This window comes from Durio zibethinus, chromosome 22 (assembly GCF_047325235.1).
Source record: "Durio zibethinus cultivar Kanyao isolate XHJ-2024 chromosome 22, ASM4732523v1, whole genome shotgun sequence".
NCBI classification, from domain to species: Eukaryota; Viridiplantae; Streptophyta; class Magnoliopsida; order Malvales; family Malvaceae; genus Durio; species Durio zibethinus.
The window spans coordinates 13,973,761-13,987,240 of NC_143183.1; the positions used below are offsets into that span (position 1 = coordinate 13,973,761).

At 29.2% G+C, this 13,480-nt stretch overlaps 1 protein-coding gene across 1 annotated transcript; it reads right to left on the reverse strand.

Annotated features, from left to right (window-relative positions):
* Positions 1 to 362: 362 nt before the first annotated feature.
* Positions 363 to 6,368, reverse strand: LOC111307952 (vacuole membrane protein KMS1-like). The gene is made up of 8 exons (XM_022906328.2): positions 5,893 to 6,368; positions 4,175 to 4,386; positions 3,643 to 3,721; positions 2,778 to 3,077; positions 2,081 to 2,238; positions 1,461 to 1,577; positions 978 to 1,157; positions 363 to 840 (listed from the first exon to the last, which is right to left on the reverse strand). The coding sequence occupies exons 1-8, from the start codon at positions 5,948 to 5,950 to the stop codon at positions 676 to 678; spliced, it is 1,269 nt and encodes a 422-aa protein (XP_022762063.2). The 5' UTR covers positions 5,951 to 6,368; the 3' UTR covers positions 363 to 675.
* Between the last annotated feature and the right edge of the window lie 7,112 nt (positions 6,369 to 13,480).

A 13,480-nucleotide genomic window follows, 5' to 3' on the forward strand; every position in this document is an offset into this window, starting at 1 on the left:
TTTATTTAAAAATAAAAAATATAAAATTTATTACTATAATTGGATTCCTTCTCTATCATAGATCATATTATAAAAAAACCAAACATCACTCTTCATTTGTAGACGAATGTTAGCAACTGTGCCATTTAACAAATGCGCAAAAAAAAAAAAAAAAAATTTGGTTACCACTGAAACACAAAGAATATTTTTATTACTAATTGAAAAAATACTATAATTTTTCATAATTTTATACTATGCTTTTCTAGTTTAGCATAATATTTAAAAGTAAATGTAATGATTTAAGAAACTTACGAAAATGTCCTTGGGGGCTTGAAGCAATAGTGAATAGTCAGCAAATCTTTCATTGTATACAAGGTAATTATGTGTAGAAAGATTTTTTTTTTTTTTTTTTCATTGCCAAAGAATAATGAGATTCCCAATTTCCTCAAATAGTACTTTAACAATGGGATAAAAACAACCCAACCATTACACAGGAAGAATAAAACCTGTAGCTTCAGTTTGTCTATGTTCCTATTGTTTCTACACAAGGGGGACTAATTAGTGCAGTGGCTTCTTTTGGAGTTGCTTCAATGGTAATATATAAAACAGCATTAACTTGTAGTTCACTAAGGCTACTTGTAAACAAAGAAAAAAGAAACAGATGATGAGACGCAGTATGGCCGCTTCAACAAATTCCTAATCTGAATGTGTTGAAGCAGATAAATTCTCGGCGAGCTGCTTATCCTGCTGCTTTTTCAGATACCTCTGGGCAGTCGCATTGACAATCTTGACAAAGAAGTTCATGAGCATAAGCCACACAACAGTGTTCCAGATTGAAGCAAATGAGAAATCCCACTTTTCCTGCAGCAACATTTTGCAGAACAGATTTGCAAAATTTTTCAGATTTGACTTAGGAGGCTCTGTTTCCAGAGCGGGCCATAGTCAGTTAAAACTCAGGCTAAAATAGATGGATTTCTTGTACTGGCTTAAGAGAGTACCTTGATATTTGAAGGCACCGGAGGTGGGGCAGCCAGGTACTTCTCTTTGACTGCATGAAGTTTTTCTGTGAGTGTGGGCAAGAAAGAATCAAATCCAGGTATGAGACTGAGCGCCCAGATCAATTCATTCTCTATCCAGTCTAGGAGTTGATTATTACAGACAGAGATAATAAAAACCGTCTGCAGACAAAGGAATCAATCGGTACTTATAAGATGCTTGCAAAATAAGAATCAGGAAAATCTAGATTTCATTAAGACAAAAGAAAACAGAGAAGTCAGTCTTCGTCTCATAGTAGTCAATTCCACTTGAATCATTTAAGAGTCGTGACGTTTTGGCCAAAGCCAGTACCAAAAGAAAAACAATGAAGTATAATAAGACCTTCAATTCAGGGAATAGAAACAACTTGATTCAATAGAAACAGATAACAGTGAAGTCAACTGTGGCTCTGCTTGTATGTAAAACACAACGAGAACATCACAAACCTGTACGTGAGTTTTAATAATTGCCTTCCCAATCAATGTAGCGAAAAAGAACTTCCAGAATGGAATCCCAAATTGTCCACACATGATGCCAGCAAGGTCAAATAAAGGATTTGGGACCTGAAACATGATTCAGTTCATCAGCAGGTTTACATAATAATATCAATCAACAATGGCATATATAGCATTTATAAACGTTGTCAACTTATATGATCTTTAAATGAAGATAATTAGCAAGGCTTAGTTCACAAACACCATTCAAGTTTCTCTATTATGCTTGCACAACATAATACAACACTTGATAATTGACACGTGGAAATTTTCACATTAAATATATCTTAGCAACAAAAGCTTCTAGCTTGAAAAATTTTACAAGGATTCATATTGTCTTAAAGTAGGATTTTACTCCAGATAAAATGCATCAGAACATTGATATTTTTGGGCCAAAGTGTGGGTGAGGGTGTAAGTGTGCGTCTTTCATGCGCATGCAAACAAAAAAACAGGGATAACATAGTCAGACAAACAAATGTGCACTAAAATGAAGAAGTATAATGCTGCATCAGTATTTTGCATTGCTCAAAATGTTGTGCTATGAAATGAAAACGATGAAAATTATAACTGACCGAGGCAAGCACTAAAATGGTGAAGAAGTTCAAGTGTTGGGAGTGGGATAACAGCCAGCGTTTGATCTGTCTCAGGTGAGTAGCTATGACTCCATTATCCTCACTTGAAGAAGCATCCAATTCTTCAATGGCATCAAATTTGCCACCTGATACGCTTGCTGCATAAAGGAGAAGATCAAGGTAAGAGAGATATTTTAATTGTATAGAGTACTAGTAGAAAATCTAAATGGAAAAACAATCTTCAGTCGACAACCAACATTCAGACAAAGAACAGCCAACAGGTTTGAGCTTTCATCTAGAAAATTCAATAACCTACCAAAGCAGAGTCAGAAGTTTAAAAAAAAAAAAAAGGCAACTATATTGCAAACTCAAGCAAATTGATCAAGAAACAACATTTAGAAACTTAAAGTTATTAATCAAAGTAAAACTGTAAACATGAAATCCCATTTTTATAGAGGGTTATAGAAATAAAAAGGATGGGCTTCATAATATATGGGAAAAAATGGGATCAAGGAACTCCTTTGCATGGTCAGTACCATTACAATGTTCAAACCCATTCAGTGTTATATCACTTATGTTGATGCAAACAAGACTGGGGCCTCTTCCAGAAATGTCCTCACCAGCCTACCTTAAACAAATTCTTCTAGCAAATCTTGTTACTGTAATAAAATATATAGTGTAAAGATGGTGCTCAAACCTGCCCTTGAGATAAAGTAAGGAGGAAGCTCTCCAAGTGCAGTCCCAAGACCCCATAAGATAGCCTCCATCTGCACCTGCGGCAATATGCTGCTAATAGGAACCCTTGACCCATGTGATGATGAAAACAACGGAGGCCCAAACGCTCCGCAGGATTTGTCCAGCCATGAAGGACCTCTCTTCAACTGTATTGTATCATATGGAGCACTTTTCAGGTCTATTCGTCCACATTGCATTGCTTTTATTGTAAACAAGGCAATATGAGGACCCAAATAGAGAACAAAAGTGTGCAGACCAGATCCTGGAATAGGAAAGGTGAAGTAGAAAAGTAACAAATCAGATCGAGGCATATTTCTTCTGGCATCCCAAAAGATAGCAATAAAATAAAAGAGCAGTGTAAATGCATAAAAAATCAGATTCCAGAAAATTTCCTTGGCACAAAAGTGTGCATAGCAGAAACCAGACAAATTGATTTGCCCCCTTTCATCCCCCTAAAATGTTTAAAACACATGGGTACACCATACACGACAATCTTGGAAACAATTTGCTACTTTTTGGACTAGATTTGGTTTAAACAGATCAAATAACCTAAGCCACTTTAAAATTTAAAAAACAGCAATAATTAGAATGAAACCCATCTAAAAGAGTAGACCTACACTTCACTTAAGAAGAAATTGCATATTTCCAAAAATACCATTTGACATCTGCTTAATCAGCCAGTGTTTGTAAGAAAGAGTTTAAATAGCCTACAAACCATACTGACATAGAAGCAACAGAAAATTGCTAATTAATTCAAATCATGCACTATTCATCAAGCATACTCCCCGAGACAACATAAAGGATCTTCGTGAAATCAATGTTCTTACCAAGACCAATTGAAGATGCAACACCAAGTGCAATCCACCATAATCCAAACCGAACATAATGAGAAACTTCCTCAACATGCTAATGAAAAATAATCAAGACATCAAATGTTAATTATTGTTTCCACTAATCTGGTCACAATAAATGATGAAGAATTAGAATGAAAAAGAAATTATTTCAACTAAATAATGTGCACAAAATTACCATAGAGAACAAAAAGGTTCAAATATATAATTCATTAAGAGACAATAAGAACCAGCACAATCCTCCCCTCCCCCCTCCCTCCACACACATGCACACACAAAACGAAGAAGAAGAAGAAGAAGAAGAAGAAGAAGAAGAGGTCACGGAAACAAATTAATAACGAGCCATTTGCATCTCTCAATTGCATAGCTAAATGTAGCAGATAGTGCACAGCAATCAATAATTCTAAACAAATAAAAACCTTCTCAGCTACATACAGATGTACACTGTACATCAACAGAAAACCATGAAAAAGATAAAAGTAGTAGGATTACCTACAAATTTGATTACCTTTTCATGAGGGCCCTCAATAGTCACAAGCAAGATTCCAAGAGCTGCTATTAGAGTGCTTAAAAGCATAAGCCAACCACCCCTTGCCAAAAGATATAATACTGATTGCTTGAAGTATTGAAAGATAGCCTGAATGAAAAGCCTTAATGTTTTGAAGGGCTGTGTTGTCAATGTTAAATTTTCTAATTCTAGCCGATGTCTTTCACGAAGATCTGCAAAATTTAATAAGTTTATCAGCTACGGGTCTAGAAGAGCTCCATAACATGACATTTTCTCTTTATACAGAATATCAAAATATTATCGAACATGTCTGCATAAAAGAAACTGTCATATCCACCTCTAATTCATTTACAGAGGAAAGAAATGCAATTATATGACAAAAACAATAAACATTCCTGTACTAACTACTAGGTATAGAAGTTCTATATATTATGAGAACAGAATACCACATAAGCAAATAAACTTAAAAGAAAACATTGCACTCGCCAATATTAAGAAATAAGGTTGTCGCTGTCAACTTTATAGAACATTGCTAGTACGGGTCTGCACAGATTACACAGATGGCTTGCTCATAACTCTACATAAATTTGATTAAGAAAGTCATCCCCCTTTTCTCTATAAAATCCAAAATTTCAACAAGAATAAGCAAACCAATTGATCTATATGTATCAGGTTGACTCCTGCCTGCTCAACTAGAAATAGAAGAGAGAATCAAGCCATGGATTCTTTCAACAAGGGAAGAGAATTTTGAACCAATCCTATGGAGGGAGGTTAAGATATCCCACACTTGTACAGAAGCTAGAAGGGTAAGCCATAGCATAAAAAAAAAAAAAAATAGATGATTCAGTGATTTCACCCAACCCATTTTACCACCAAATGGTAGAGAATTAACCCAGAAAGAAAATGTATACATGAATGTGTGTATATCCATCATTTTTCTGGGCACACCAAAATAAGTCATAAATACCTACACCATAATCTCCAAGCACCGAGGATCATAATCTGCACTCAGTTTACTTCTATTTTCTTTTCCCCGGGAAAAATCACAAGACCATATAACATCAAAACTCCCAAAACCACAAGTTGCACTTACAAGCCACCCCTCAAGATGGAAACTTTTCGATCCCATGATTCACAAATGCGGCCACCATATGATAAACCCATACTTCCCCGCTAAACAAAGATTGAACAGAGATTGAATCTTCCTCAAATTGACAAAGTCTCATAACCATAAACACTTGAAATCAAGCTACACAATTTCATTTTTTACTTTACGCTGCTTTACCAGCATATGAAAAAGCAATCTTTGTAATGTAAGATGCACAAGCTCAAAACTTTCATGTCCAAAGAGTATTCAACAATTGCCTTTTCCCAAAATCTATTTTATTTTTAATCCTTCTCATCATTCAGCTCATTTCAATCAGTTTTACAATTAAACAATCCATTTATAGAAGGACTCCGTTTTTTTTTTTTTTTTTGCCAAAGGACTCGGTTAACTTAATGATTGCTTTTCGAAACACTTAAATCAAAATTAATCTAATTAATAAACTAGAAATTTTCATAAAGGACAAGTGATCTAGGAAAAGCCCAACTTGATTCGAGTTCTTAAAATAAACTTAATGAGGAAAACAAAACCCAAAGACACAAAAATGAAAACTAAAGAGTAACCAAAATCAAAATTTCAGGAGGAAAAAAATTATGAAAGTAAAAAAGCTTGCCTTCTATAGACGATTCCATTTGTTGAGAAGAAGAAGTCGCGCCTTTGCCTGACCCCATCTCCAAGCTCAGATACTACAATCAAAATTTTTCTTTTTCTTCAATTTTTTCAATAAATTTGAAATTTTTGTCAATATCTACAGCTTTTGGTGATAAAAAGCTTTGATTCTGGGCAAGAATCAGACGGCTATAATCGAATTACTTGAAAAGGAATCAAACATTTTTCTCTTCAATCACGAAAAATAATATCAAAGAATTTTCCTTTTTCTTTTTGAAATAAAATTGTAGAAAAGAAGAAGAAGAAGAAATCAAGAGAGGGGGAGTAATTTTTGCGTGTAGATCTCTTCTCTTCTTTACTTTGAGCTTTTCTCGCTCCCTTCTCTCTCTCCTTTTAGAAGAAATCAAGAGCGGGTTTTAACTGATAATAAGAAAAAAAAAAATTTTGGCAAAAGGTTAATTGGAACGATAAAATTACTTTGTTACTCATTCCCGTAACAATTATTAAATATATGGCCAAATTTGTTTTCTTAACGATAAAATACTATTTTCTTAACAATTAACGATAAAATACTGTTTTCTTAATTATTACGATCCTGATAACTTCTTCTTTTTTTTTTTTTTTCAAATCCTTGTTTCATTATCCAAACAAAGGATAATAATAAATAAAAATTCAAGCCTTACACAAAGGATTTTTTTTAATTTCTAATCTATTTCTAATTTCTTTTATTCTTATATATACCATCAAAAAAGATATTATACCATAATTTTTTTAAAACTTATAACTTTTAAACATAGATTATATTAATATATTATAAATTTAATAATTTTATATATGATACAATGATACGATACGAAAAAATTTATATATAATTTTATTATAATCATATTTCATATTTTAATCATATTAATACGATTAAGATAGATATTATTCATGTCATATTCATATTAAATAATAATAATGTGTTTAAAATATGATACTATTCATAATATAAAAATTTTAAAATTTACTTTAATTTATTTAAAAATAAATTAATAATTGTATATATCATATCATTTTGATGTTTAAATACATTATAAATTATTAATTTTTAAATAATTTTTTATTTAAATATTAATTTAAATAATATTTTTTATTTAAATAAATAGATTAATCGTGTCTAATCATATTATTTATATAATTATGTTAATCATATCGTGTAGTGTCAAATTATTTGAGTAATTAATCGTATCTAATTGTGTTATTCATATATGATCATATTAATTGTGTCGTATTAATTGAGTATAAATCAATTTTAAATGTATTAATTATATTGTGTCACATGTAATTTGTATAATAAACATATTATATTTATGTTTAAGTTATTCGTATGATTGATATATTCGTATCGTATCTATATCAAAATTATTTATATTATATTTAAAATCGTGTCAGACACAAAAGACATGATGACCAAATTTTCAAGCCTAAACTTACTAATTAATTGACAGAAAAATCGATTTTCAAAAAACTATTATAATTGTATGTTTGATGAAAATATGATTTAAAAACAATAATTAAATATTAATAATATAGATAAAGAGAAGACAACTTGATTTATCTGATAGTAAAATGTAAAATTTTTAGATAGTGGAATGTTTAAATTTCATAAGTAAGATTAATAAAACGAAACATAACTCTTAAAAGTATAATAAAAAATAATTATAAAAATAGAATAGGTAATACTTTTTAATTGTATTTATAAAATTAAAAATTTTCACTTAAAAACAAATCCTTTAATCTCTAACAATTTTAAATATAAAAAAAAATTAAAACAAAGTGGTTGTCACATTAAATTTGTGCAATTTGTTTAATATGCCAAGAAAATTTGTAATTAAATTATGGATTCGGATAAAACGCTGTAGCATTCAGCATGAATTACGTGTTTCTTGTTCCAAAATTCATGTGCACATAAAAAAATTAAAAATTGCAATGAATTATTTTAATATTTTTTCCTTTTTGGAGTAAAAAAATCATGGAGATTCATAACAAATGCCCCATATTACGGGCAAAGTCAAGTTGGAATGGTGTGTTGTTGTTGGTTTGCCAAGTCAACAATTGGAGGCAAAGCCAATATTTTTTTATTAATTTTGAATGGTTACCTTGGAAAATAATCAAAGCTCGTTTGCCGACCAAACAAATGTCACTTTCTGCTACTGTCCATATCATTGTTATTAGAACACTGTTTTGGGTTTATTTTGATTTAATAACTGCAATTCACAACCATCTAATTATAAATATCAAATTTCGTGGACTTAAAACATTTTTAATTAGGGAAAATATTTTATTTATTAATAATAAAATTTTTAAATTTTACAAGTTGAACTAACAAGATAATATATATCTCCTAAAATATATTAAATAATTAAAAATAATATATATCAATCTATTTAATTATTTTGTAAAATAAAAAAAAAATCTGCTCATAATGTATAAAAAACAAACTAAATTAATTACTAAATTATCAAATGTCTTTGTTAAAAATAACAGAAATAAAAAAATACTCAAATTTGATGCAATTACCATTTTTCCTTTTTAAAATAAGTCTAGGTTAAAATTTTGAATATCTTTTATTTGACTTGAACTTTCTTATATATATCAAAATAATTAAAAATAAATAAATAGCATTACAACCCAGATAAATAATGCAGACTAAATTTTTAAATAAAGCAAATAGAAAATTCAGTGTAGACCACATGTTAACGAGATTTGGGAATATGGTACATGTTATACCGACAAACATATTTGATATCCTAACTTTATTTCTTTCATGGTTTTTCAATAAAAAAATAAATTTAAAGATATTGTTTTTAATTATTTAGAAATTGATGTCTATAGAGACATGAAAATATATTTCTTTATATAGAATATAATATATTTTTTATTGTGACCAACGGAGAGATTAGCCAATCAAAAGCAATTATTTTGCTAATGAAGCATGTGCCAAGGAAGATGCCTGACATCAAAACCCATTTATTTCTGATTTTTTTTAAAACATTTTTTAATGTTGAAAATTTAAGCAAGGAATAATAAAGATACTCTTCTTGAAAGATTAGTCTTTAAGCATATGTCCTTAGTTGGTAAATCCCATTTACATACACAGATTACAAAATAAATAAATAAGTAATCCTTTTAATTTAGATTTTCACCTTTCCTCTTCATTTTTTGGTGATTAATTAGATTCAAAAAATAATAATAATAAAAGGTTGTCAAGAATTATAGACTTTCCAAAATGTAAAGGAACCAAACACTTCAATAATTTAATAATTATTTTTACCAATGCAGCAATCGTGAATGTTAACAAGAAATGAGAAGAAGAATTATTGTTATAAGTTTAAGTGATAAGATTTTGAATTATTATTTCGACCGAATATGCCAAAAGAATTTAGGCATCTATCTTGATTCTGAGTTTATGCTTCCAATTTTTTATGGGTTGGACTTCTTTTAATCACTCTCTTCTTTTTATTTTCATGATTAATTTATATAATTAGTGATAATCTTTTTTTATTTTATAAATTTACTAATATGACAAAATAAAAATTGTTGATATAATAAGGAATGAGTAATGTCAGTGTAGCACAAACTATTGAAAAATGTCTAATAATATTTGAACTAAAATATCTAATCAGATATCTAAAATTATAATTCATCTATCAGGTTACCTCAATCTTAAACATAGTTACAAAAAATGTTGACTCTATCATCATCCAATTAAATGGTAACACATGTTCAAAAAAAATGCGATGCCGTGTATAAAGTGGTGTTGGGTAAGTACATGTGTGTGCTCACACGATATTTTTAAACTTTTAAATTAAAAAATAAAAAAAATTTATTTTTTATTTTATAATTAAAAAGGAATAAAAAATTAAAAAGGGAAAGATGGAAATCGAAAAAGAGGGAGAAGCGAGGGGAAGGGGTTTGCTGATGTAGGTCAACCATCTCAGGGTGGGTTGTGGCTAATCTGCCTCGAACTATGCAGATTTTCATTGATTTGCCCGGTTTGAGATAGATCGGCCTTGATCCATCATGAATTGGCCGACCAAAGCTGACCCCCCCCTCCCTTGCACTCTCTCTCTCTTTCCCGTATCCATCTCTCTCCTATATTTTCTTTCTTTATTTTTTATTTTTTATTTTTTTAATTTTAATTTTTAAAATTTTTTATTTTAATTTTTTTAAATGAAAAAATTCATATTTTGATTTTTTTAAAATTTTTAAAATTTAAAACTTTTAATTTTGAATTTTAAAAAAATTATAACTTACGTAAATATCAAATTTTCATTTGTTGGTTGTCATGTTACCAATTTTAATTACGATATTAGGTAATGGAGTCAATTGATACATAGAGTGAATGATAAAATATATGATTATACATTTTTTTAATTCAAATATTACATTAGACGTTTTTCATTAGTTAAGGGTCATACAAGGCATTATTCCAATAAAGGATTAAGGTTAAAGATTTTCCAAAAATTTGCTGTTCTAATTGAATTTTGCCACTCTACAATACTATTTTGAAAAACTTTTTATTTTTGAAATAAAGTAACAGAATTGATGAAAGTTTATAATGTGCATTAAAATAATATTCCGTGAGACATTATAATTCCTTACTTTTTAAAATAAAAATAATATTTCGTGATATGTTCTGATTTCATTAATTTTTTCTAAAATTTAACAAAATTGAAAATACAACAACAAAATTTTTCATTTAAATTAAAAAAATATTCTATACATAATTCTAAGAATTTATATTTAATATATTATTAATACATAAATTTTATACATTATCAATAAATCAAATGATACCATATCATTAATGAAGAAATATCAATCTTTTATTAAAAAATTAACAAAATTGCATGTTTGATGATAAAATTTAATAAAATTAAAATTTACTGTGACAAATTTCAATATTAAATCATAATATAATGATAAATTTAACATTAATTCCGTATAATGATCAATAAGAAATTATAGACAAGGAAAGTTTATAGGTGAAAGAAAAAAGTAAAAATCTAACTGTTTTTAACCTTTAGTGGACGAAGAATTTGCCAAACAAAAGAAGAGAAGTGATGAACTTTCCAGGAAAATACTTTTGTAGTTGAAGGGGGTTTTCATCTGTTGCCTGGATTGTCTGTCTCTGTTGTGAATGGCATGTGGTGCTTTTGGTCCTATCTCCTGTAGTCTGCTCAGTTTTTTCATTGCACAGCAAAGATGTTTGGTACAAAGAAAAAGTCCTTTATTTTGCTTGTTTGTTTTCTGTCAAAAAGAAAAAGTCCTTTGTTTCCCCTTTCCATTTTTGTGGAATAGCTATAAGCTGATTTTGGTTGGAGTATCAGTTAGTGGGTAGAAAATGGGAGGTACCAAAGAAAGGGACGTATGCCTTGGACTTAAGCATCTAGCAATGCTTCATTGTTTTCTCATTTGAATAGACCTTTTTTTTTTTTAAATCAGCGCCAAGAGATTTTTTGAACTTTGCATAGAATATATATATTTTTGGATCAGTCTAAGTAAATTTATTTATATCAAATTTAATAAATTTATAAAAAATCATTTGTTTATAATCTCTAAATAGATTCGAATCTAAACAATAAAAAAAAATTTTATTATTTGAATAATTTTTTGTTGATAATTGTTGATATATAGTTCACATGTAAGTAAAAAATATCACATCATTAGAAAATTTAAATAAGATATCCTATATACGCATGAAGAATTTAAGAACTTAATAATTTAAACTTTTAAGCTCAAATGGTATCTAACATGTATATATAGGCTCTCTAATATACTCTCATGAACTCCAAATGTGGTTTATCTCTCCAACAAGTGGTATCAGAATTAAAGTTACGGGTTTAAGTCTCAGTGGTGTTGCTGAGGGTGAGATTATTAGCAGATCAAAGGTTGGTCGCGTCTATCAACTCCATGTGCTCAAACGTCAGTATTAAAAAGGTTTAGCTTGAATGTAGCGAGTATATAATAATATACAGAACTGAAATACTTAAGTGAGTGATATGTTGAGTCAATTTGAAATGTAAGCTTGAGAGAGCACTGATCGATGTGATAAGAGTGAGTGTTTGTGGCTTGGCCCAAAAGCACACTAGAGATGTGAAATTCTCTGACTCAAAAAAGATGTTAATAGGACTTACTAGCACGAGAGAGCCGAGGTGAGACTTCAACTTAGATGCAACGAATATATGATAATATGCTAGTAACAAAACACCCAAGTAGGCGATGTGTTAAGTCAACATGAAATGTAAGCTTGAAGGAGCACTAAGATAATCTAGGTGGCAAGATTGAATGTTGTGACTTGGCCCAAAAATGCACTAAAGATGTGAGGTTGCCCGACTCAAATGAGGTATTGATAGGACTTACTTACACGAGGGAGCCGAGATAGAACTTGATTAGAACTCACAAGTAAACAAAGGAGATTGTTGAGATATGATTCACATGTAAGTAAAGAATCCCACGTCATTAGAAAATCTGAATGAGATATCCTATATATGCACATAATAGCTTAAGCTTTTATGCTCAAATAGTATCCAACATATATGTATGAGCTTTCTGATGTGCTCTCATGGATTCTAAGTGTGAGTTATCTCCCTAACAATAACTTAAATAAATATTTTACAAAAACAATTGTCTTGTTTTTATGTTAGTTTAAAGTGAGGATGAAATGAGAAGGTAATGTAACTTAGTGAAAAGGCAAAGTAATTGTTACATAATTTTAATGAATTACAGGTTAAATACTCATCTCATACTTAGTTCATAAATCTCATAACTCAGCATCTCAAAATTAAAATTTAAAATCTTCAAATTTGAGTATCAAGTTTCAATTATAATTTGAATATTTATAATGGAGATAATTTCTCATTCCCACTTTTAAAGTCATATGCTTAATTCATAAATTTTTCCTTTCCATTTGTAAAATAAAAATGGTATGGAGTAAGTATATGAAACCTTAAGGTTCTAAATAGTTTTTATTATGTGTAAATTTGTTTTCATTTTATATTGATTTGTCAAACTATATATATTAATTGTTGATTGAATTTGAATTGTATGATTTAATTAATTAATTTTTTATATGAGATTTAATATATATATTTTTTATTTTCACTTATAACTTTATGAAAAGAATTATGACAATAGTTAATTAAGATTAGCAACGAATCGGGTCTAAGCGAGTTTTTGCTCATTTCGAACCCGATTCGATTTTATAATCATAAAAATCAAACCCGATATGACCCCAAAATTTTTTTTATTTTTTTCATACCCAACCCGATACTGTATAAATCGTATCTGATCCGATCCGAAATTAATAAAATATTATTTTTTAAATATAAAATATTATTTTTTAAATATAAATATATAATTATATAAATATATATAAATAATAAATAAATAAATTTTTATAACTTTGAATTTTTTTACATTATTCGATTCGATCAGATCTGAAATTTAATTTAAAAAAAAAAATTGATCTTATGATATCAGATCGGAACCGTCAAAAACGAATTGGGCTGCCAACTTTGTCGTTAACAAACCGTGATGAAAGCAAT

Bases quoted from the DNA above. Each gene is read 5' to 3' on its own strand.
- LOC111307952 (XM_022906328.2), bottom strand. From the start codon at position 5,950: ATGGGGTCAGGCAAAGGCGCGACTTCTTCTTCTCAACAAATGGAATCG. The intron at 4,387-5,892 runs GCAAGCTTTTTT...TAAATTTTGCAG, and splicing joins AATGGAATCGTCTATAGAAG to ATCTTCGTGAAAGACATCGG. The intron at 2,239-2,777 runs GTTTGAGCACCA...TCCTTTATGCAG, and splicing joins TTACTTTATCTCAAGGGCAG to CAAGCGTATCAGGTGGCAAA.